The 26,236-nt window shown below is 35.2% G+C and overlaps 1 protein-coding gene across 3 annotated transcripts in view; it reads left to right on the top strand.

Moving 5' to 3' along the window:
• The window catches only part of HEPH (hephaestin), a 100,428-nt gene that overhangs the window by 42,084 nt on the left and 32,108 nt on the right, over positions 1-26,236 (top strand). For all 3 annotated transcript variants that reach the window (XM_019656139.1, XM_019656138.1, XM_019656137.1), the window contains exon 15: positions 767-898. In XM_019656139.1, coding sequence (XP_019511684.1) covers positions 767-898 — 132 coding nt within the window. The remainder of the gene's footprint in view (positions 1-766; positions 899-26,236) is intronic.

Genomic DNA, 26,236 nt, shown 5'->3' with positions numbered 1-26,236 from the left:
TGTCTAGGAGCCTGTGCTGCTCCTAGAGAAGCTATGTCATATCAGGAAGGCTTCCCATTCCCCATTATCAGTTGTTCCTTATGATATACTGGAACTATAGTAATATTTTATAAATCAGCCATGATAATAAGCCATCAAAGTAGGGTAATTCATAAATTCTGCTATAATCTGAACCAGGTTTTTCCAGGCCTGTATATCTAGGAATCTCTGAAGGTGATAGTTTTTTTTTAAATGCTAAAGGCAGGGGAATGTAGAAACATCAAAGAGTAGAAAAAATGATATGGGAAACCAGTATTACCCTTGCACCCCAGTTTAATTATTGCTGCTGTTTCTTCATTTTGGTAGGGGCCAATGAATTTCCTCATTCTTGTCTTTGCACAGAAGGGATCCACTGGGATCCTTTAAGAGAGCCCAAAAATTCTGTACTCTGTGTCAAACTCTAACTCCTTATTAAAAATTAATACACAGAGCCCTGATTCTCTAGAACCTTGTGATATTTATATACAGAGAGTTGAGTTGGGGAAAGAGGAGGTACCTGGAGGTATAATCCTATTGTTGAAGTACCCTCATCCTATGGGTAGCATTATCAGCTTAAGGGCTTCTGAATTTAAAAATGAAGCCAATCATGACTTTTGGTCTCAGAAGGATCCTTTCTCAGGGCAAACCCCTCATTCTAGGGAGCTCCTATGTATCTTTCTTTGATGCCGTTTATGTCCCTGTTACACTACTCCACTAATGAGACTTTTCATTCTTTTGCATATCTTAGGTCCACTCCTCAGAGGAGAGGTTGGTGATATCTTAATTGTGGTGTTCAAGAATAATGCCAGCCGTCCCTACTCTGTGCATGCCCATGGAGTGCTGGAATCTAGTACTGGCTGGCCACTGGCTGCTGAGCCTGGTGAGTGGGAATACTTAGTAAAAGTGAAAAGGTTTTGCAGCACTTCTTTTTCAGCCTTCTGTCTTGCTCCTTTAAAAAACATGCTCTTAGAGAACTGAAACAGGAATATTATCCAGGCCAAAGCCACACCCTGAGTTTGTCTCTATGAAATACTCATTCGCTCAGTCTCAGAACAGGCTACGTTAGGTTTTCTGTTTTTTCTTTCAAACACTGTTTTTTGTTTTAACACTGGTTACACATGGAGACTTATACTAGCCTTAACTCTGAATAGAGACTGAGCTTCTAACCCTCTCCAGATCTTAAATTAACCTTGGCTATAGTATGAGCTCCTAATCATGGGTAGAGCATTATCTGTTTCAGACCACAAACTGATTCTTAACCCAAGCCATACATAGAGATTGTGTCCTCTAAGTATAGACTAAACCCTAACCCCAGTCACATAGTAAGCTCCTGATTCTAAATTTAGAGTGACTAGAATCTTGACCACATGCTCTTCCATTCATTCATTGAATAAATACTTACTGGAGGCCTACTGGGTGCAGGAACAATTTTAGAAGGTGTGGATGCAGTGGGATATAATACTTGTTCCTACCCTTAAATAACTTGGGCTATTATTGCAGAGAGACACGCAAGCTGGTAGTTATAATGCATTGTTTTAAGTGTTACACAGGGCTTTTAAAGTGTGCTAGAGAGATGTAAAAGAGGGTACTTAATATAATGTTTGGATGGTCAAGGATGGCTTCCCCGAGTAGGTGATATCTCAACTAAGATCTAAATCAGCAGTCCTCAAATTTTAGCATGCACCAGAATCACCTAGAAGGCTTGTTAAACAATATATTTCTTGGATCAGCTCCCAGAGCCTCAGATTTAGGTGTGAGATGGAACTCAATAATTTGCTATTTCAAACAAATTGCCAGGTGATTTTGATGTTGCTGGGTCAGGAAGTATACTTTGAAAACCATGGATCTAAAGGTTGAGAAAGAAGCCTAGAGGTAAAGGGATCATGTGAAATAAAAGCAAGGAGAGGGAAGTTCCAGATGTAGGGAACACAATGTGAAAAGACCCAGTAGAAAGAGAGATGAACGCTGGAGTAGAGGAAAGGGGATAGGTTCTAAAAAGATCAGTGAGGTAGAATCAACAGGATTTAGTGATTAATTGGATAATGAATGTGAGAAAGAGAAGAATTCTTGAACAAAACCCAAGATTTTGGAGGAAAATTCTGAAATGTTGCCCCAGTTTTGGGCTTGGAAAACCATGTAAATAGTGATGCCATTCACAAAGATAGGAAACATGGGATGGAGCTGAGCTGGGATGGGGGAGATCGGATGATGATGTGTTCACTTTTGAATTGGTTAAATTTGAAATGTCTGTAAGGCAACCAAATATAGATATCTAACAGATATAAAGCTCTGGAGCTCAGGAGAAAGGTATGATCTGAAGGAATGATGTAAGAAATATCAACATTTAAGTAATAATTGAAGGCAAAAGAATGAACACAGTCACCCTGGAAAAGTATACAAAATGAGGCAGTAAGTATTCTAGGATAAGACCCTGAGGAAGACCAAATTTTAAGGGAAGTACTCATTGAAAAGTAAGCTTGAGAAAAAGTAAGCAAGATGTTAGAAATAAAACCAGAAGAATATAGTATTAAAAATGTTAAAAAGGAAATCATTTCAAGAATGAGGTCAACAGTTTTAGCTGCTTCAGAGAGGTTAAATAAAATCAGAATGAAATATTTCCCATTGGCTATAGCAAAAGGGGAACATTTCTCATTTAACATAGCAACAGGGGAGTGGCTGGCAATTTTAATAAATTGGCAGGAATAGAAGACAGATTAGAATGGACCAAAGAGTAATTGGAAGATGTGGGAGTAGAAACAGTGAATGTGGTTTAATTTTAAGATTTAGGGAGAACAATTTCAGATGATGAGAAGGTTTGGGGCTTCACACTGGAATTGAGATCAAGGAACTGATAGGCTAGAGTGTTGGATGAGTCATCCACATAGACTTTGAAGTCACTCAGAAGAATGTGGGAGATTGGAGTGGAAAGGAAGATGGTGATTCAGGTACTAAAATAATATATTACTAAAAGCATAGAAGGGATACATTAGAAGCAAGGAAACCAGTTAAAAGGTTGTTGTAGTAATCCATACAAGTGATTATAATAACAAAAGTGGTAGGACATGACGATTGAGAGAATTAGATAGGTCTGAGATATGTAAGGGAGAATCAATAGGATATGATGATTAAACAAATGTGTAGGATATAAGAGAGATTGTGGAGTTAAGGGTAACAAACAAATTTTGGATTAAGCACCTGGATGCTGCTACCACTCACAAAGAAGATAAGAAATGCAGAAGGAGGGGTGTTTCTCTTTGTTTATTTAGAGGGGAAATATATTAAGTTTATTTTTTAACATCTTGAATGTGAGGTACCTCTAAGACATCCAGGTGGAAGTGAGAATGCTTATAAGAATGGATGTTATACTCAATTTGAGTATGGATTTGTAATTTGGCAGAGACACCTGGAATAGATATAGTGATTTAGCATTCATCAGTAACTACAGTAGATGATAGTTAAATCATGATGATATATGAGATCTTCCAGTTAGATAGTGTGTAGAGTGACAATAACATTAAGCTGAGAATGAAACTTTGGAAAATACCGTTATTTAAGAGGAGGTTATCTACCTTAAAATACTTTGTAGATTTAAAGCAGTTCTAATCAAAATCACAATTGGACAATTTTGTACTTAAATGAAATGATTGTGTGTAAAGTTCATTTAGAAGAAAAAGAATACCTGGACAAGAATAGCCTATATATATTTTAAAAGATTAATGAGAGAAGACTAACACAACTCAATAGTATAGCATATTATAAAGATATAATAATTAAATCAACACAGTACTGTAAAAAAATCAATAGGGCAAAATAGAAATCCCCAAAATAGACCCAAACTTCTACTTTTGTCAATAGCAGTGGAAATACAACTACTCCATTACTAGTCCACACTTCTTCCTTTTACCTTTATTCTTAAAGCTCCTCACAAGGAAGATAATATTAATCTTATTAGTCAGAACCCAGGATGTTTGTTGGGCAATGTTTTACAAGTGGGTGGGGTTACTGTTTCTTTCATTAAGTACTCTCTATTGCACTGCCTGCTTCCATGTGGTGAGTTGACCTGTGACTGTAACTGGGTGAAGTGGTTATGTGAGTTAGGAAAATGCCAACACTGCAGATACAGCTATCTTACTTTGAAGGGGCTAGAAAGAGGAAGCCTTGCTTAGGCCTTCAAGTCAAAGCTTTGTTTTTCAACTCATCTGTTATCAGAGCTCTGCAACATGGATTGTGGACACTGGCTTATCTATTAAAGAAGTGGTACTTTAATTTTCATTTGGCTAGTATTTTTATATTAGTTTCAAGTGTACAAAACCACGTAATGATTAGACATTTACACTCCTCACAAAGTGATAACCCCCCCCAAGACTACTACCCCTCTGACATTGTATACAGCTGTTACAATACCATTGACTATATTCCCTGTGCTATATACTTTACATCCCGTGACGATATACGCATATATAGAGAGGCTGCCAAAAAAAGGTATACACATTTTAAGAATGGAAAAAAACTGTATTAAAGTTGTAATACTCATTATATACAGATAACAAAAGATGAACACAGGTCACGTTTGACTTCTGCAATTACAAGAGGTGCTCAAAGTGGTTACCATCAGTGCCCAGACACTTCTGATTATGGTGAACTACTGCTTGAGCAATAGTGACCAAAGTGTCCACTTGTGTACATTTTTTGGCACCCTCAGTGTGTGTGTGCGTGTGTGTGTGTGTGTGTGTGTGTGTGTGTGTGTGTATTAATTATAGTTGACATTCAATATTATGTACTTCAGCTTCAGGTGTATAACGCAGTGGTCAGGCATCTACACAGTCTATGAAGTGATGCCCTTGTTAAGCCCAGTGCCCATACATAATCTTTACAACAGTATTGATTATATTCCCCATACTGTACTTCATTTCTCCGTGAATATATCGTGACTACTAATTTGTACTTTCTAATCTCTTTACCTTCTCCCCCATCCCCAGCCCCCTCCCATCTATAAACCATCAGGGTTTTTTTCTATATCTCTGAAATGCTACCATTTGCAACAACATGGTTAGACCTAGAGCATATTATGTTAAGTGAAATAAGTCAGACTGAGAAAGACAAATACCATATGATCTCACTTATATGTGCAATCTAAAGAACAAAATAAATGAGCAAACACAACAGAAATAGACTCTGAAATTATATTTTTTAATATTTTGCCATTGTTCTATTAAATTGTTTTTTGTTGTTAAATTTATTTTAAAGTAGTTTTAAAATATACTTTGGAAACAGATCATTCATTAAATATGTTGCAATTATTTTCTCCCTGTCTGTAATTTTAACACACTTTAATTTTAGAGCAGTTTTTGATTCACAGCAAAATTGAGCAGAAACCACAGAAATGCCATATATGCCTTGCCCCCACACATGTATAGCTTTCCACACTATCACTATCTCATATCAGAGGGGTGCATTTGTTATAATTGATTGTCCTACATTAATACATCATTATTACCCCAAGTCCATAGTTTACATTAGGGTACAGTCTTGGCATTGTACAGTCTATGAAAAGTCTATGGCTTTTCACAAATGACATGTGTCCACCATTATAGTATCGTACAGAGTAGTTTCCCTGACTTAAAAATCCTCTGCGTTTCACCTCTTTATCTATCCATCCCCTATTATCCCTAGCAACCACTGATCTTTTCACTATATCCATAGTTTGCTTTTTTTCCAGAATGTTATGTATTTGGAATCATTTAGCATGTAGACTTTCCAGATTGGCTTCATTAAAGTTCTCCCATATCTTCTTATAGCTTAATAGCTTATTTCTTTTTATCACTGAATAACATTCCATTTTCTGGGTGTATCATAGGTTATTTATTTGCTCACCTACTGAAACAATCTTTATTGCTTCCAAGTTTTGTCAATTATAAATAAAGCTGCTATACACATTCACATGCAGATTTTTATGAGGACATAATTTTTCAACTCATGTGGATAAATATCAAGGAGCAAAATTGCTTTACTTTATAGTAAGAGTATTTTTTTTTGGTAAGAAACTGCCAAACTGTCTTCCAAAGTGCCTATACCATTTTTAATTCTCACCAACAGTGAATGAGAACTCTTATTGCTCCACATCCTAGCCAGCGTTTAGTTATCTGTATTTAGGATGTTCACTATTCTGATAGGTATGTAGTGGTAGTCCATGGTTTTAATTTATGATTCTTTAATGATATTCAACATCTTTTCATATGCTTTTTTGCCATGTAAATGCCTTTATTGTGAGGTGTCTGGGTCAGATAGTTTGCCCATTTATAATCAGATTGTTAATTTTCTTATTGTTGAGTTTCAAGGCCTCTTTGTATACTTAGAATAGCATCTTTTTATCCATATGTCTTTGGCAAAGCTTGTCTCCTAGTCTATGGCTTGTCTTTTCATTCTCTTGATAGCCTCCTTCAAAGAGTAGTAGTTTTTAATTTTAATGAAAATCAGCTCACTGATTATTTTTTTCATGTATTGTGATTTTGGAAGTGTATCTAAAAAGTCATTGCCAAACCCAAGGTTGTTTAGATTTTCTCCTATGTTATATTCTAGGAGTTTTATAGTTTTATGCTTTACATTTAGGTCTGTTATCTATTTTGAATTAATTTTTGTGATGGGTGTAAGATTTGTGTCTAGATTTATGTATTTTTTCATGTGAATGTCCAGTTGTTCAAACACCATTTGTTCTGTCCTGTGTTCCTGTAACTTGCCCTTGAATTTTGAGGATTTATTTTTTAGTCAGGAATACTTCATATGTGGTTATGTATACTTCCTTTGTATTACTTCTAGAGGCACATAATATCTGGGTGTCACCTTTTTAATGGTGTAATATTGTTTGGTGGGCTTTGTGATTATGTTTTTGACCACTTCCATCTTCCCTCCAGGCACTCAGCTGCTTACTATTGTCAAAATTCTTCATACATTGAATAATTTCTCATTGGATCCATTATTTTATTAGGAATTGCAAAATGATGTTCTTTCTTTATCATTTCTTTTGAGATTTTAAAAAAGTATCATTTTATAATTATTTTCTAGTTTTATTATATTATGATCTGAGAACATGGTCTGTATGTCTTTGATCCTTTGGAATATAATAAGTTTTTTTTACTGTATTATACACAGTTTATCTTTGTATATGTCCTCATGTGCTTGAAAATAAAGTGTAGATTTTATTTTAAGGATGTACAGTTTTTTGTTTTTTTAATTAGTTACAGCTGTACAACATAGTGCAATAGTTACACTTTTTACCCCTCAAAGTGACAACCCCCCTCCCCCAATCTGCTTCCCCACTCCCCCTTCATATCATACATATATATTACAATTCCCTTAACTCCACTCCCACACTATACTCCATGTCCCATGACAATATATATATATATATTCAATTATATATATATATATATATATATATATTCATTTATATATATATGAATATATATATATTCAATTATATATATGAATATATATATATTCACTTATAGTTGACATACAGTATTATACAACATCAGCTTCAGGTGTACAGTACAGTGATCAAGCCTCTACCCCATCCATGAAGTGGTCTCCCTAGCAAGATATAGTTTTATATACAAACATCACTTGTTACCCAGGTTTAATTTATTTTTAAAGACATGTTCAAGAGTGAATTTTCTGATGGTGGAAATCTATATTCCATATTTCAATTGGGTAAAATGATGAATTTCCAGCTCATCTAAGAACCTCAACCACTTTGCCAGAACATTAGTAAAATATTATGTAACACTTATGACAATCCTCCAAGGATTTCTGGGTAATATAATTACCTATTTAACACTTAGTGAACTTATTAGTAGAATTATGTTTGTGGACATAACTCAATGAACCTGCAACAATCAAGGGCTATAGTGTAAGGTAAATAAACTAAAACATGTTAAGGTGCTATCTGAATTGAATGAGAGGTTGGTAGTGCCTCCAGTCATCTGGCAGAAGCAAATACTGTGGTTCATGAAGAACAGAACCTTTAAAAATTTACTGTACAATGTGGTGGATATAAGCCATGTATATATTTAAATTTAATTAATTGAAATTAAATAAAATGAAAATTTATTTCCTCACCACACTGACTACATTTCGTGTACTTAGTAGTCATATGTGGCTAGTCACTACCATATTCAACAGTACAAATATACAACATTTTCATTATCATAGAATATTCTATTGGATAGTGCTGATTTATGAAAAGGAGTGGGGAAGAGGGTAGAGAAAATGCACCACAAATTTAAACAATAAGAACTTGAGCTGAGCTATGCTTATAGTACAATCTATATTCTTTTGGAATTAGAAAGAAATTAAGCTCTTTTTACTGCCACACACAAGTAAATTATAATGGGTCTTTCATTTGATAGTGAATTTTGGGTACACATTTTTGCAAATCTTTAGAGCAATATTCTGATGGTGATAGTTCAGATAACAAGTACCTATCTCCTAGCTTAATGTTATAAATTTCACTTTTTTGAACTTTGATATACTGGCTTATTTTAGTTCAGCTTGATTTAGCAGTTTCAGAAAAAGGTGTATTAAAATACCCAGCTATAACTCTTGTTTTAATGTACTTCCTTAAGTTCTGTCAGGTGTTGCTTCACATATTTTGGGCCTGTATCATTGGATGCATATATGTTTATAATGGTTATATCTTCTTACACTGTTCTTTCTTTTGTTAGTATATACCTACAATGACTTCTAGGTTTTCTGATTTGAGCAAGTGATTAATTTATTATGCCATTCACTGAAATGGGAATAAGTGTGGGAGTTTAGTGGCTTGGAGGGAGAAACAAGAGGTTTGTGAACAAAGTTGAGTTTGAGATATCCATAAGACATTCTCATGGAGTAAGTAGTAAGATACACATATACACCTGAAGCATGGGAGTGGGGGAGGCTTGGTATGGAGATACATATTTGGGAGTTAACAAATATAGACGATATTTAAAAACATGGAATGGAATTAAATGACCTAAGTGGAGTATGTGGAGCACCGAGGGTCCAGAACTGAGTTCTAGAGAACAGCAGCACTTAAAGATCAAGCAGGGAAGGTGACTAGAAGGTAGAAAGAATCCAAGAGAGTGTGGTTTCAAGAAAACAAAGGCAACTGTTTAGAAAATGAAGTTCTTGTCATATATATCATATGTGACTGAGAGGTGGAAGGAGTTTGGAAATAAAAAGTGACCATTGGATTGTGTGATAAGCCAAAAAAATGGCCTCTCAATGATGTCTACATTCTAACCCCTGGAACCTGGGCATATGTTATGTTACATGGCAGTGGGGAATTAAAGTTGTAGATGGAATTATAGTTGCTAATCACCTGATTATAGATAGGGAAATTATCCTAGAGTACCCAATGGACCCACTATAAATACAAAGGTCCTTATAAGTGGAAGAAAGAGGCAAAGAGGAGGTGAGAATGATAAAGTATGAGAAGTTGACTGGCTGTAGCTGGCTTTGAATATGGAGGAAGGGGACATAACCTTTAGAAACTAGAATAGGCAAGGAAATGGATTTTCTTTTAATGGATTTTCAATTAAATAATTGTTTTATGTTTTAATTACAGTTGACATACAATATAATATTAGTTTCAGGTGTACCACATAGTGATTAGACATTTACATAACTTGCAAAGTGATCAACCCAATAAATCTAGTACCCACCAGACACCATGAATAGTTATTACAGTATTAGTGACTATATTCCTTATGCTAGACTTTACATCCTATGACTATTTTGTAACTACCAATCTGTACTTCTTAATCCCTTCCCCTTTTTCACCTATCCTCCTCACAACTGGCAACCATAAAAATATTCTTTGTAACTATGAGTTTATTTCTGTTTCTTTTCTATAGATTCCACATGTAAGTGAAATCATATGGCATTAGTCATTCTCTATCTGACTTACTATACTCAGCACAATGTTCTCTAGGTCCATCCATGTTGTTGCAGATGACAAGATTTTGTTCATTTTTATGGCTGAGTAATATTCTATTGTACATATGTACCACCTCTTCTTTATCCATTGATCTATTGATGAACACCTACATTGCCTCCATATATTGGCTATTGTAAATAATGCTGCAGTGAACATATGGATGCACATGTTTCTTTGATGTAGTGTTTTGGGTTTCTTTGCATAAATACCTAGAAGTGGGATTACTGGGTCTTTCTTAGACTCTTGTAATAGCCTTTGTTTTAACATCTATTTTGTCTGGTATAAGTATTGCTACCCCAGCTTTTTTGTTTGTTTCCTTTTTCTTGAAATATATTTTTCCATCCCTTTACTTTCAGTCTCTGTGTGTCATTTGATCATTTGATCTGTGTCTGGTAGATTGCCTGTCCCCATTTTCTTTAGTTTTTTTCCCCCCCATGGAGCATTTTTCTGTTCTTTCATTTGAGACATGTTTCTTTGTCTCCCCATTTTTGCTGTCTCCCTGTGTTTGTTTCTGTGTATTAGAAGGGCTGCTATGTCTCCTGGTATTAGTAGATTGCTGTATACAGTAGGTGTCTTGTGGAGCCCAGTGTCACAGTCTCTTTGGTCACCTGATCTGGGTGCTCTGGCTGTGTCTCTTGTGTGGGTTGTGTGTGCCCTCCTGTTGTAGTTGATCCTTGGTTGCTGTTTGCATGTTAATTGGAGGGATTGACCCTTGGGCTGATTGATTGTGAGGACTGGCCATGACTACAGTGGAGAAGCTGCTTTGCAGGGGCTGACTGTATAGAGCAGGATTCACTTTAGCAGGGCTATGGTGCCTGCTCAGGCTGCAGAGGCAGCAGGGTGATGCTCTGGCTGGGTCTGAAGCTGACACTGGGTGTGCCAGTACTGGGGACTCCTAGGATGGGCCCCACTGCAGACCAAGTTTAGCTGCAGACTGTGCCCTGCCCAGGGCCACCTGGCATGATGCAAAAAGCAATGCACAGATGACAGCCATCCATAATGAGCTTGGAGGTGCCTGGGAGAAGCCAAACCACCAACTGAGGTTGTGTGTCACTAGTGCTGGGTTTGGGGCAGCTCAGAAAGAGGTATAGGACATGCCAAGACCATATGCTGCATGTTTAGGTTTTGTGAACCTTTGAGAGATTTTTAGGAAAGTCTGCAACATGATCCAGGACAGCCTGTTTGTATGGAAATGTACTGGAAGTGGCTTGGGTGGGTCTACACGTTAGGTGGGGCAGGGTCTCAGGAAATCACCAGGGTAGGGTGACCAGTGTTAGCCAGGTTGATGAAGAGTTAGCTAAACATGCCAACCAGTTGCGTCTGTACACCAGGAAGGGGAAGGACTCAACAAAGAAATAATGGCTTCTGTCGGCATTTCTGTCCAGGAGAAAGATGCCACTCCAGCACTTGCCCTGAGGTCAGACAATTCAGTTCCTCCCTATATGTCCATAGTACCTTTCAAGCTGCTGCCCCAACTCTGGAACTCAGAATGAGTGAGTCCATCAGTGAGTAATTCTGTGCATGAGCCCTTTAAGAGAAACACTTGGGACTCAAGCTGCTGTCTGTCTCACTCAACCACAATCTCAGTTGGTTTTCACAGACAGTATTTGTGGGGAATTCTCTTTCTGGCACTGGATCCCTTGGCTGGGGTGCCTGGTGAGGGGCTAGGGCCCCTCACTCCTCTGGGGAGACCTTCACAGCTAAGATATCCCTCCTAATTTTTAACAGTCACATGCAGGACCAGCTCATTTCATATCTTTATCCTTCCTACCATTCTCGAGGTGGCTTCTTCTGTATGCCCTTAGTTGTGGGACTATGGTTCAGCTAAACTTCAAGTGATTCTCAATGATGGTTGTTCTGTAGTTTAGTTGTAATTTGATGTGGCTGTAAGAGGCAACAAGCACAGCATTTACCTACTCTGCTATCTTGACCAGATATCTCTGGATTTTTCCCTAAAGCCTCCTGAAAGGAATGTAGCCTTGCCAACACGTTGATTTTAGTCCAGTATGGCCCATTTTGGACTTTTGACCTCCAGAACTGCAATAATATAAATTTGATTGTTTTAAGCCACTACATTTGTAGTAATATGTTACCATAGCAATAAGAAACTAATGAAGATTTGCACCATTGAGTTCACGGATAACCTTGACAAGAGCCATTTCAGTGGAGTGATGGGAACACAAGTCAGAACAGATGGATTAAGAAGTGAAAAGGAAGTATGGAAGTGAAGATAGAGAGTATCAACAACTTGTTTGGAGATTTGGCTGTGAAAGATAAGAATATGTGATTTCATAGTTGGAAGGGACTGTGGGATCCAAGGAAGGTATTAAATCATATATTTTAGGTCAGAACTCTTAATATCATAACTACTAGTCACATATGGCTATTTAAATATAAATTAATTGAAATTAAACTAAAATAAAAATTAAGTTATTTAGCTGCACTAGCCAAATGTGACTAATGGGTACTGTATTGGGCAGTGCTGTAATAGTGCATGTTCATCACTAGGTGATAACCCAGCAAGGGGTGGGGGGGTGAGAAAGAGAGAGAGAGAGAGAGAGAGAGAGAGAGAGAGAGGGACTAAAATATTAAGATAACTAAAATATGGGACAAAAATGGAGAGAGGATGGGATCCAGAGCATGAATGAAGAGAATTGATATTTGATAAGAGAAGAGATGCTTTACCACTTGTAAATGGAACAAAAGAAAGACTGGTACAATCAAAGAGGTTTGAAGATTTTGCAGTAAAATGATGAGATTTTTCTTCTTATGGTTTCACTTTTCTGATTCAAATCTAAGGTAAGGTAATCTGTGGTGTCAGTGTGGGTGTGCTAGGGTAGGAAATTTTTAAGCAGAAGGAGAATGTATGAAATTGCTGGCTCAGATGGTGTATAAACACTCTTCTGTAACACAGACTAATATTGCTAAACAATATAGAGGACCTATCTGAGGTTTCAGATAATGAATTCAATGTAAAACCAATCTTCCTTTTTCCTTTTTGGTTTGTATCTATATGTTTTATTATTTTTATTTTCAAATTGTCAAACATTTTAAAATTATAATGCTCAGTATTACTGGGGACAAAGTATAATATGCACTATCCTTGGGCATTTACATTGGTATAACCATTCAGCATTATTAGAAAATAAAGTGCATACAACCCAAATGCCCAACAAGGAGAAATCAGTTATATTAGTTATGGTAAATCCTTAAGATGGAGAGTTTGTAAAGCCATTAAAGTCATGTTTTAGAAGTTTTCAAAAAATACATTGGAAAGTACTGATGATGTAAAATTAAATGAAAAAAACTCATGCTCCAAAACTATATTAAAAACTATGATTCTAATTTTATAAAAGAAGAAATTATGCATATGAATACATACATATACATGTACCTACCTATCTACATATATTTATATGCAGTGAAAGGAAATTCACTTATATAAGGGAGTACTGATGTGATTAGTGTCTTTCATTTTCATTTTTTACTTTTCATAGTTTCTAAAATATTTAGCACTGAGCATGTTTTATTTGTATACATATTGAAAATTTTATTTTTAATCATAGAAGTAATACATGAATGCATTTTCATTATAAAATATTCAAGTGGTACAGATAAGCAAAATCCCCTTGGTCCTACTCCCAACCTCAGCTCTCTTCTCTAAGGTAACCCATCTTACTAATTTTGTGTGTTTCCTTCTAGACATTTTTTTCTATGCATTTACATACACTTCATATACATATATTACTTACTAACCAGAAATATAGTTATTGATTACTTTTGTTCTAGAATGAAAAAAAGAGATGCATAGAGAAAGATAAACTAATGAAAGGGACCAAAAGGGAAAATCAGTTTGGTGAGTGAACCAGGAGAGAGTGGTATGTAGATGTCAAACAGAGCTTTTAAAGAAGAAGTTGTGTAAGATGACAGGTACTAAAGAATAATGTCTGAATCCTAGTCTCACCCCATCTCCCACCCTCAGGAAACTATGCAATCTTCATCTAGGTGGCTAGCTAGAAGGGCTAGCTTTATACATTGTTTTGACATGCTAAAACTAAAAGGGGTAGGGAAGAAGGTTTTCATTGAGGCAGTCTAGTGTGAAATGTGCCAGAGGGGATATGGGTTTGAATTTACTTGCTTTAATTAACCCCTCATTCTTCAAAGAACTAGCATAAGTTCTTTGATCTGTGAACAGCAAAGCCTAGCTATAATAGTCACTCTAATGCAGCCTGACCCATAGTGTCTCATTGGCTCACAGGTTTTAGCTATTTTTGTTGATGGGAGATGGATGGGGATATTTACAGCAGATGACACAAAATTTATATGGTTAACTTCCTAATTTGGAGATCTTCAAAGAAGGAGCTTAGAGCAAAAGAAGGGATGAGGTCAGGTTTGGAGCCTTTTAAAAAGAGCAACAAAGTTGGAGAACTCACACTTACCGATTTCTTTTTTTTCCTTTTTTTTCACACCGATTTCAAAACTTACTACAAAGCTACAGCAATCAAGACTGTGTGGTACTTAGCATAAGGGTATATATCTTAGTGGAATAAAATTGACAGCTCAGAAATAAACACTCACATTCATGGTTAATTCATTTTCAACAAGGGTGCCAAGAATATACAATAGAGAAAGAATACTCCTTTCAAAAAATGGTGCTGAGACATCCTGGATATACACATGCAAAGTAATGGAATTGGACCCCTTACTTCACACCATATAGAAAAATTAACTCAAAATTGATTTTAAAACCTGACAAACATAAAAACAAAAGCAATAAATATATTAGAAGAAGACATAAGAGTAAATCTTTATGACCTTGTATTAGGCAATGGTTTCTTAGATACAACACCAAAACACAAGTGACCAAATAAAAAAAAGAATAAATGAATTGGACATCCTCAAAATTAAAAAAATATATATATCCTTCAAAGGACACCCAGAAAGTGAAAAGACAATTCACAAAATAGGAGAAAATTTTGCAAATAATATATCTTATAAGAGATTTGTATCCAGGATGTATAAATAATAATAACTCAATGTTATTATTATTTGACAATATTATTATCAAAAAACAAATAACCCAAATAAAAATGGGTAAAGGATTTGAACAGGAATTTCTCCAAAGAAAATATTAAAATGGCCAATAAACACATGAAAAATTGCTCAGCTTCATTAGTCATCAGGGAAATACAAATTAAACTGCAATGAGTAACACTTTTCACCCACTAGGATGGCAAAAATAGAAAATACAGGGCCAGCCGAGTGGCGCATTGGTTAAGAGCTGGCTTGGGACGCCAGAGGGCCCCAGTTCGGATCCCACATATGAGGGCCAGTGACACTGCCCTCTACAGCTAAGATGCTGAACAACAGCTCGACCTGGAGCTGGGCTGCCGTGGGTTGCTGGCGATGGTGTAGGCTGCAGCCCCTGCTGCAGTGGGTTGCCATGGGCTACTGTATGTGGCCAGCAGCCAGCGTGAGCGGCCCTCAAGCTGCCGTGAGCGGCCATGCAGAAGCCCGCGACTAATCTACCTTGCCTGGGAAGAGCGCAATGATGGTGCAAACTTGGGCCGAAGCAACGTCCTCCACAACTAGACTGAAGAACAAAACGACAGCAACTTGTCTGTTCCCCTTCCCCCAATTCCCCAATAAAAATCTTTAAAAAAAAAGAAAAGAAAAGAAAATACAGATAATAACTAGTTTTCACAAGGATGTGAACAATCGTCATATATTACTGGTGGGAAAGAAAAATGGTGGATATGCTTTGGAAAGCAGTTTGGCAATTTCTGAAATGGTTACACATGACTCAGCAATGCCATTCCTAGAAAAATCTGTACATGAATCTTGATAGTAGCATTATTCATAATAGCCAAAATGTGGAAATGACCCAAATGTCCACCAACTCATGAATGCGTAAATTGTGTTATATCCATACAATGGAATCTTCTTTGGCAATAAATAGCAATGAAGTACTGATGCATGCTACAATGTGGGTGGACAATTAAAGCATTATGCTAAATAAAAGAATCCAATCACAAAAGACAATACCCTGTAAACTCAATTTATTTTTTTCCATCCAGCTTTACTGAGGTAAAATTGACAATCAAAACTTGTGTGTATTAAAGATATGCAACCAGATTATGACTCAGTATACATATACCTTGTGAAATATTCAACACAATCAAGCCAATCAATATATCCATCACCACACAGTCATTATTTTCCTGTGTGTGTGTGTCTGTGTGTGTGTGTGTGTGTGTTGAGAACACCCGAGATCTACCATCCTAGCAAACCTCAAGTGAGCAAAACAAAATTGTCAATTATAGTTACATTGTCATATATCAGTTTTACAAAATTTATTCAATTTATATTAACAGACTATGTACATCTTGACCAATATCTCCTATTTTCCCCTCCACCTACCCCTGGTATCCACAATTCTACTCTCAGTTTCTATGATTTTAACGATATTAAGATCCCACACATAAGTGTGATTATATATTATTTGTCTTTCTGTATTTGGCTTATTTCACTTAGCATAATGCCTTCCAGGTTAACTCATGTTGTCTCAAATTGCGGGATTTCCTTCTTTTTTTAAGGCTGAATAATATTACATTATATATTGTGTGTGTGTGTGTGTGTGTGTGTGTGTATATACTGGGAGTGCCAAAAAAATGCATACACATTCTAAGCAATGTTATCTATGCTCAAGCAGTAGTTTGCCATAATCAGAAAGGTCTGGATGCTGATGATAACCACTTTGAGCACCTCTTGTAATTGTAGAAGTCAAACATCACTTCCTCTTTTGTTTACTGTATATATTGAATATTCCTCTTTTGTTTACTGTATATATTGAATATTAAAATTAATACAGCTTTTTCCTTTCCCAAAATGTGTATACATTTTTTGGCACCCTCTGTGTGTGTGTGTGTATACAATTTGTTATATATATATATATATATATATATATATGTTATATCTATATCATCTATCATCTATCTATCTATCTCACTATTACTTTATCTATTCATCTGTTGATGGGCATTTAGTTTTTTTCCGTATCTTGACTATTTCGAATAATGCTGCGCTGAACATGGGAGTTCATATATCTCTTCAAGATCCTGATTTCATTTCATTTGACCCAGATGTGGGATTGCTGGATTACATGATAGTTCTATTTTTAATTTTTTGAGGAACATCCATACTGTTTTTTTATAATGGCTAAAGTAATTTACATTCCTAGTAACAATATACATTGTAATAAGTATGTATGGTGTCAGATGGGTACTAGATTTATTGGGGTGATAGATGGGGGTTAGGGAACAGGGTGAAAAAGGTGAAGGGATTAAGAAGTACAAATTGGTAGTTATAAAACAGTCATGGGGATGTAAAATAAAGCATAGGGAATATAGTCAATAATATGGTAATAACTATTTATAGTGCCGGATGAATACTAGACTAGCCAGCGGGAATCATTTTTTAAATTATACAAATGTGTAACCACTATACACTTGAAATTAATATAAAATAATATTAAATGTTAACTATAATTGAAAAATTAAAAAGGGGGGGAAAGTGAAGGGAAATTGGTTCAAATTTCCAGGTATAAAACAAGTCATGGGGATGTAATGTACAGAATGGGGAGTATTGTTATAGCATAATATGGTGTCAGATGGTTGCCGGACTTATGGTGATCACTTGTTTAGGTATATAAATACTGAACAACTATGGTGTACACCTGAACTGATAAAATTTTATTTTTTGTTGCTTTTGTCAATGGGATTGTTTGCTTAATTTACTTTTCAGTTTATTTTTTGTGTATAGAAATATGACTTCTTTTTGTATGTTAATTTTGTATCCTGCATCTTTACTGAACTTGTTTATTAATTACTGTAACAGTTTTATTGATTTTTAGAATTTTCTACATATAAGATCATTTCATTTCATTTGCAGATATCATTTTACTTCTTCCTTTCTGATTAGACAAGACAAAAATGCTTTTTTTTTTCTCTTGTCTAATGCTTCTTGCTAGGACATCCAGTACCGTGTCAAATAGAAATGTCAAGATTGAACAGCCTTACCTTTTACTGGATTTTAGAGGGAATGTTTTCATTTTTCCCTCATTGATTATGATGCTAGCTGGGCTTTTTATATATGGTTGTTATTTTTTTCTTGAGGTAAATTTCTTCTATACCTATTGTGTTGAGAATTTTAATCATGAATGGGTGTTAAATTTTTTGAAATGCTTTTTATGTTTACATTGAGATGTTCATTAGTTCTTTCTTCCATTTGTAAAAACTGTGGTGTATCTCATTGATTGATTTGCCTATGTTTATAGTGTATGATTCTTTTAATCAACTGTTGGATTTCATTTGCTATTATTTTATTGAAGATTTTGCACCTATGTTCATCAGGAATATTAGCCTGTAGATTTGTTTTCTTATAGTGTCATTGGTGTTCTTATTGGGCTAATGCTGGTCTTATAAAATGAATTTGGAAGCATTGCCTCTTCTATTTTTTGAAACAATTTTTTAAAATATTGGAATTAAATCTTCTTTGAATGTTTAGAATTCCCTCATGGAAGCCACCTGCTCTGGGGCTTTTCTACATTAGGAAATTCATGATTACCAATTATATATTACTGATTAAATTTTATTATTTGTTATTACACTGTTTAGGTTTTATCTTTCTTCTTTAGTTTTGGTAGGTTGTGAGGTTCTAGAAATGTGTCCTTTTTTCTCCCTCAGTTCTTAATAGTCTCTATGAGCCTTTTCATTTCTAACATATTCATTGCAATGTTTTTCATTTTGATTTGATTTATTTGAGTCTTCTCTTTTTTCTTATTTAGCCTCACTAAGGGTTTGTCAATGTTGTTTATCGTTTTAAAAAACCAATTACAATACTATTTCTTCCATTGTTTTTACTCTCTATTTGATATACATATTTCTGTTGTATTTATTACTATTTCCTTCCTCTGCTAACTTTGGCCTTAGTTTGTTCTTTTTATAGTTAATTGAGGTATAAAATAAAGCTCTTTGATTTTTTTTGTCTTTTATAATGTAGATTTTTATTGCTCTAAACTTCTGTCTTAATTTTGCTGGATCTTGTAAGTTCTGGTATGTGTTTTAATTAAATTTATTAGGGTGACATTGGTTTGTAAAGTTATATAGGTTTCACGTATACAATTCTATAATACATCATCTATATATTGCAATATGTTCACCACAGAGTCAGTTCTCCTTCCAATACCATATATTTGATCCCCTTTACCTCTTCTACCATCCCTCTCCCCACTTAACCTGTGGTAACCAATAAACTGTTGCCTGTGTCTATGAGTATGTGTTTCTTTGTTTGTCTTGTTCCTTTGTTGCTTTCAGTTTTATATCCCACATATGAGTGAAATCATATGGTTCTCGACTTTTTCTGTCTAATTTATTTCACTTAGCATAATAATGTCAAGATCCATCCATGCTGTCACAAATGACAGTATTTAATTTTTTTCTTATGGCTGAGTAATATTCCATATTATATATGTACCACATCTTTTTTTCCAGGTGTGTATCAAAGGATACTTTGGTTGTTTCCATATCTTGGCCACCATGAATAATGTTGCAATGAACATAGGGGTACATATATCTTTATGGATAAATGTTTTCAGATTTTTTGGGTTGATACCCAGAAGAGGAATTGCTGTATGATATGGTAAATCTATTCTTAATTTTTTGAGGAACATCCATACTGTTTTCTATAATGGCTGTACCAATTTACATTCCCACCAACACCATATGAGGGTTCCTTTTTCTCCACAGCCTCTCCAACACTTGTTATTATTATTATTTGTCTTATTGATAATAGCCATTCTAACAGGTGTGAGATGGTATCGTATTGTGGTTCTGATTTGCATTTCCCTAATAGCTAGTGAAGTTGAGCATCTTTTCATATATCTGTTAGCCATTTGCCCATCTTATTGGGATAAAAGGCTGTTCAGGTCCTCTGACCATTTTTTAAATTGGATTGTTTGGGTTTTTCTTGTTAAGTTGTATGACTTCCTTATATATTTTGGGTATTAAGCCCTAATCAGAGATATTGTTTGCAAATATCTACTCCCATTCAGTTGGTTGCCTCTTTGTTTTGTTGATGGTTTCCTTTGCTGTGCAGAAGCTTTATAGTTTGATATAGTCCCATTCATTTATTTTAGCTTTTACTTCCCTTGCCTTTGAGGACAAATTCATAAAATCCTCTCTAAGACCAAGGTCCATAAGTTTAGTATCTATGTTTTCTTCTAGGCAATTTATTTTTTCAGGTCTCATATTTAGGTCTTTCATTAATTCTGAGTTAATCTTGGTGTATGGTGACAGCAGTCTACTTTTATTCTTTTGTACATGGCTTTCCAATTTTTCCAGCTTCATTCATAGAACAGGACATCTTTTCTCCATTGTATGTTTTTGGCTCCTTTTTTGAAAATTATCTGCCCATATATATGTGGGTTTATTCCTGGGTTCTCAATTCCATTCCATTGGACTGTGTGTCTGTTTCTCTGCCAATACCATGCTGTTTTCTTTTTCTTTTTTTTTTAGCTGAGCCGTCCTGCCACCTGTTGGCAGCTCAGCGGCAGCTCAGTGGCAGCTCAGCTCGGGTCGGACTTGAACCGCTGTTACTCAGAGCTCAAACTCTTGAGTGAGCTCTTAGCCAACTGAGCCACTCGGCCGGCCCAATACCATGCTGTTTTGATTATTGTCACTCTGTAGTATAATTTGAAGTCAGGGAGTGTAACACCTTTGGCGTTGTTCTTTTTTCTCAGGATTGTTTTGGCTATTATGGGTCTTTTGTGATTCCATACAAATCTGATGATTTTTGTTCTGTTTCTTTAAAAAATGCCATTGGAGGGCCGGCCGAGTGGCTCAATTGGTTAAGAGCTCACTCAAGAGAGTGAGTTTGAGCAACAGTGGTTCTATTCCCAGCCTGAGCTGAACTGCCACTGAGCCACCAACAGGTGGCAGGATGGCTCAGATTTAAAAAAATGCCATTGGGATTTTTGTGGGGATTATACTAAATTTTTATATTGTTTTGAGTAATATGGGCATTTTAACTATGTTGATTCTTCCAATCCATACAGAATGTCTTTCCATTTTTTTGTGTCTTCTTCAATTTATTTTAATAATGTCTTATAATTTTCAGTGTATAGGTACTTCACATCCTTGGTTAAGATATTCCTAGGTATTTTATTCTTTTTCTTGCAATTGCAAAAGGAAAATTTTTCATTCCTTTTTCTGAAATTTTGTTGTTAGTATATAGGAACACAATGGATTTTTGTAAACTGATTTTATATGCTTCAGCTTTATTGTTTCTAATAGTTTTCCTGGTGGAATTTTTAGGGTTTTATATATAAAGAATCATGTCGTGTGCAAAAAGTGACAATTTGATTTCTTCATTCCCAATTTGGATGCCTTTTATTTCTTTCTCTTCCCTGATTGCTTTGGCTATGACTTCCTCTACTTTGTTGAATAACAGTGGTGAGAGTGGGCATCCTTGTCTTATTCCTGATCTTAAAGTATAAACTGTCAAGTTTTCACCATTAAGTACAATATTAGCTGACAGTTTATAAAATATTGCCTTTATTATGTTGAGGCACTTTCCTACTATACCCATTTTCTTATGTGTTTTAATTACCAATGGATGTTGTATCTTGTCAAATGCTTTTTCTGCATCTATTGATATAATCCTATGATTTTTATGTTTTATTTTGTTTATGTGGTTTATCATATTGATCAATTTGCATATGTTGAACCATCCTTTTGCCTCTGAAATGAAACTCACTTGATCATAATGTGTAATATTTTTAAAGATTTTATTGGGAAATTGGGGGGAGGGGAACAGACAGGTAGACAAGCTGCTGTTTTTGTTCTTCAGTCTAGTTGTGGAGGACGTCGCTTCACTGGCCCATGTTGGTATGATCATTGTGCTCTTGCCGGGTGAGGCAATTGGTCGCCGGTCATTGGTCAGCAGCTCACACCGGCCGCTCGCGGTAGCTTATGGCAGCCCACTTGCAGCCCCGCTGCAGCCTACACCGTCGCCAACGACTCACATCAGCCCAGCTCCAGGTCGAGCTGTTGTTCACCATCTTAGCTGTAGAGGGTGAGCATTACTGGCCCTCAATGTGGGATCCAAACCGGGGCCCTGCTGCTCAGAGCTGGTGTCCCAAGCGATCTCTTAACCAGCTGAGCCACTCGGCTGGCCCTGTGTAATATTTTTAATGTGCTGTTGTATTCGATATGCTAGTATTTTGTTTAGGACTTTTGCATCTGTATTCATCAGAGATATTGGTCTGTAGTTTGTGTGTGTGTGTGTGTGTGTGTGTGTGTTATCCTCACCAGGTTTTGGTATCAGGATGATGCTGGCCTCATAAAATTAGTCAGGAAGTACTGCCTCTTCTTCAATTTTTTGGAAGAGTTTGATAAGGACAGGTATTAAGTTATCCTGAATGTTTGGTAGAATTCACTAGTGAAGCTATCTGGTCCTGGACTTTTGCTTTTGGTGGTGGGGGGAATAGAATGATTGTTTCAATTTCTTTGCTATTGTTCAATTTAGATTTTCTAGTTCTTCATGATTCAGTCTAGGAAGGTTATATATTTCTAAGAACTTGTCCATTTCTTCTAGGTTACTGAATTGGGTGGCATATAGTTCTTCCTAGTATTCTTATATGATCATTTTTATTTATATGGTATCTTTCATAACTTCTCTTTCATTTCTGATTTTCTTTATTTGTGTCTTTTCTCTTTGACAAGTCTAGTCAGGGGTTTCTCAATTTTATTAATTTTTTCAATGAACCAGCTCTTTGTTGCATTAATTTTTTCTATTTTCTTTATGCTCTCTATTTCATTTAATTCTGCTCTAATTTTTATTATATCTTTCCTTCTGCTGACTTTGGGCTTCATTTGTTGTTTTTCTAGTTCTTAAAGATGTAAAGTTAGATACTGTATGTCAACTATAATTATATATACATATAACCTCGGGACATGGAGTAGAGTGCGGGAACGGATTCAATAGAATTGTAATAGATAAGCATGATATCGGGGGTGGGAGGGCAAAAATGGGGGGAGGGGTGTTGTTACTTTGTGAGGGTGAAAAGGGTAACTATTGCATTGTTCTGTACACCTGAAACTAACAATAAAAATAAATAAATAAATAAAAATAATAAAATTCCTAGTAAACAAACAAACAAACAAAAAAGATGTAAAGTTAGGTTGTTTATTTTGGGTTTTTCTCGTTTCTTGAGATAGGCCTGTATTGATATAAAGTTCACTCTTATTATGGCTTTTCCAGCATCCTGAATGTTTTGATATCTTGTCTTTTCATTCTCATTTCTTTCTGTGTATCTTTTGAATTCTCTTTTTATTTCTTCTTTGACTCAGTCACTCTTTAGTAGCATGTTGTTTCATCTCCATGTGTCTGTGATTTCTCCTACTTCCTTTATACAGTTAATTTCCAATTTCAAAGCCGTGAGGTCAGTGAATATACTTGGTAATATTTCAATCTTTTTAAATTTGCTGAATCTGGTTTTGTGTGTCAACATATAGTCTATCCTTGAGAATGTCCCATGTGCATTAGAAAATAATGTATAGTCTGGTGTCATAGGATGAAGTGCTCTATAAATGTCAATTATGTCTATTTGGTCTAATGTGTCATTTAAGGCTGATAATTCCTTATTGATTTTCTGTTTGGATGATCTAGTCATAGCTGTCATGGCATATTTAGGTCCACTACTATAATTGTGTTTTTGTCAGTTTTTCACTATAATTATTTAATAATGTTAGTAGTTGCTTTATATATTTTGGTGTTCCTGATAGGAAGCATACATGTTGATGTGTTATGTCTTTTTGTTGTATTGTTTCCAGGATCATTATGAAATGTCCATCTTTATCTTTTGTTACATTTTTTTTGTCCTGAAGTCTGTTTCATCAGATAAAAGTATGGCTATATCCACATTTCTCTGGATGCCAGTTGCTTGGAGTATTGTTCTCCACCCTTTCACTTTGAGTCTATATTTGTTCTTGCAGCTGAAATATTTCTCTTGAAGGCAGCATATGATTGGGTTTTGATTTTTGATCCAATCTGCTGCTGTGTGCATTTTTATTGGTGAGTTGTGTCCATTTACATTTAGGGTGATTATTGATATATGAGCATATCCTACAGCCATTTTATCTTTTGTTTTCTGGTAGCTCTGTGTCACCGTTGTTTCTTTGTCTTTCTGTTTCTGTCTGTTATTTTAGTTTGGTTGTATTCTATGGTGTTTCCTCTGTTTCTTCCTTTTCATGTTATGTGTGTCAGTTCTCTTTTTTTTTTAATGGTTACCATTAAGTTTATATAAAAGAAAGTTTCATATACTCATATACAGTAGTCCTTTTTCTTCTGAATGAATCTTATGTCCATTTCCCTTTTCAAATTCAGACCTTTACTCTCCCTTTTTTCTGTTATTACAAATTATTCCTATTTATGAGTTAATTTCCGAGTTGCAGTAGCTTTTATCTTCTTGTCTGTTTTGCTTGTTTTTTCCTCCTTTAACCTATATGTTATATTTAAGTGTATAGTGCCCTGTTCTGAATGATGGTTGCAATTTTCACTTTCTGCCTGTCTTGTAGTCATCTTACTCATAGCTTTGTACCCTTTTGCCTTTTGTTTCAGGTAGAATAACCCCCTTCATTATTTCTTGTAATTCAGGCCCTGTGGTAGAATATTCTCTCAGCTTCTGTATGTCTGGAAAGGTCTTTATCACTCCTTCATATCTAAACGGTAACTTTGTTGGATATATTATTCTTGGCTGGTAATTTCTCTCAATAGTCTGAACATTTGATTCTACTCCCTCTTAGCTTGTAGAGTTTTTGATGATAACCTAAAGGGCTTTCCTTTGTAGGTTACCATCATCGTTTCCCTGTCTGCCATTGTTAAATCTTCTTATTGAATTGACCATTTTATTATGAATGACCTTCTTTACTTCTAGAGACAGTTTTAGACTTAAAATCTTTTTTATCTGATATAAGTATAGCCACTCCTGCTTTCTTTTAGTTACAATTTGTGTGGAATATAATTTTCCCATCCTGTCAGTTTAAGCTTATGTGTGTCTGTAAATCTAATACGAGTGTCTTGTAGACACCATATAATTGGATATTGTTTTTTATTTATCCAGTAAGCTATCTATGCTTGTTGATTGATGAGTTTAATCCATTTATATTTAAGGTAATTGTTGACATTTGAGAACCTACTATTGCCATTTTGTTCATTGTTTTCTGTCTGTTTTTAGTTGGTCAATCTCTTCCTCTCTTGCTATCTTCCTTTAATATTTGATGATTTCTTGCAGTGATTTGCTTTGGTTCTTCTCTGTTTATCTTTTGTGCATTTATTATTGATTTTTTATTTGTGTCTATTTTATACATAACGTATTAGTAGTTATAATCTTCTACTTTAAGTTGATAACAATTTAATTTCATTTGCATATAAAACAGTACACTTTGAGACTCCTTTATTCCATACTTTGTTTTTCTGTTGTCAAAGTTTACTTCTTTTCATATTGTGTATCCATTAACAAATTTTTATCTTTTTGCTTTTTATTAGGGTTTAAAGTAATGTATGAACCATTATTACAGTAGTATATTAATTTATATATGTCTATATATTTAAGTTCACCAGTGAGATTTATATTTTCTTATGCTTTAGTGTTGCTGTTTAGCATGTTTTTGTTTCAATTTGAATAACTTCCTGAAGCATTTTTTTATAAGGCATATCTAGTAGTGTTGAAATTACTTAGTTGCTTGTCTTATAAAAATGTTATCTCTCCTCTTTCATTTTTAAAGTATAATTTTGCCAGGTATGTATATTATCCCACTCTCTCCTGGCCAGCAAGGTTTCTGCTGAGTGAACTGATGATAGTCTTAAGGTTTTCTTATATGCAGCAAGTCACTTTCCCCTTACTGCTTTCAATACTCTCTCTGTGTACTTGACTTTTTGAAATTTGATTATAATATATCTAGGTGTAGTCTTCTTTGGGATAATCCTGTTTGGGAAATGTTGAGATTCATGGATTTGTATGTCTCTTTCACTTTTATCATTTGGGAATTTTTAGCCATTCTTTTTTTTTAAAGACTTTTATTGGGGAATTGGGGGATGGAAACAGTGCTGGGAATTGGGGGAAGGGGAACAGACAAGTTGCTGTCGTTTTGTTCTTCAGTCTAGTTGTGGAGGACGTTG

The sequence above is a fragment of the Hipposideros armiger genome, unplaced genomic scaffold (assembly GCF_001890085.2).
Source record: "Hipposideros armiger isolate ML-2016 unplaced genomic scaffold, ASM189008v1 scaffold_254, whole genome shotgun sequence".
NCBI lineage: Eukaryota > Metazoa > Chordata > Mammalia > Chiroptera > Hipposideridae > Hipposideros > Hipposideros armiger.
Note: the sequence above shows the minus strand (reverse complement) of the source record. Positions and strands in the feature narration are given on the sequence as shown.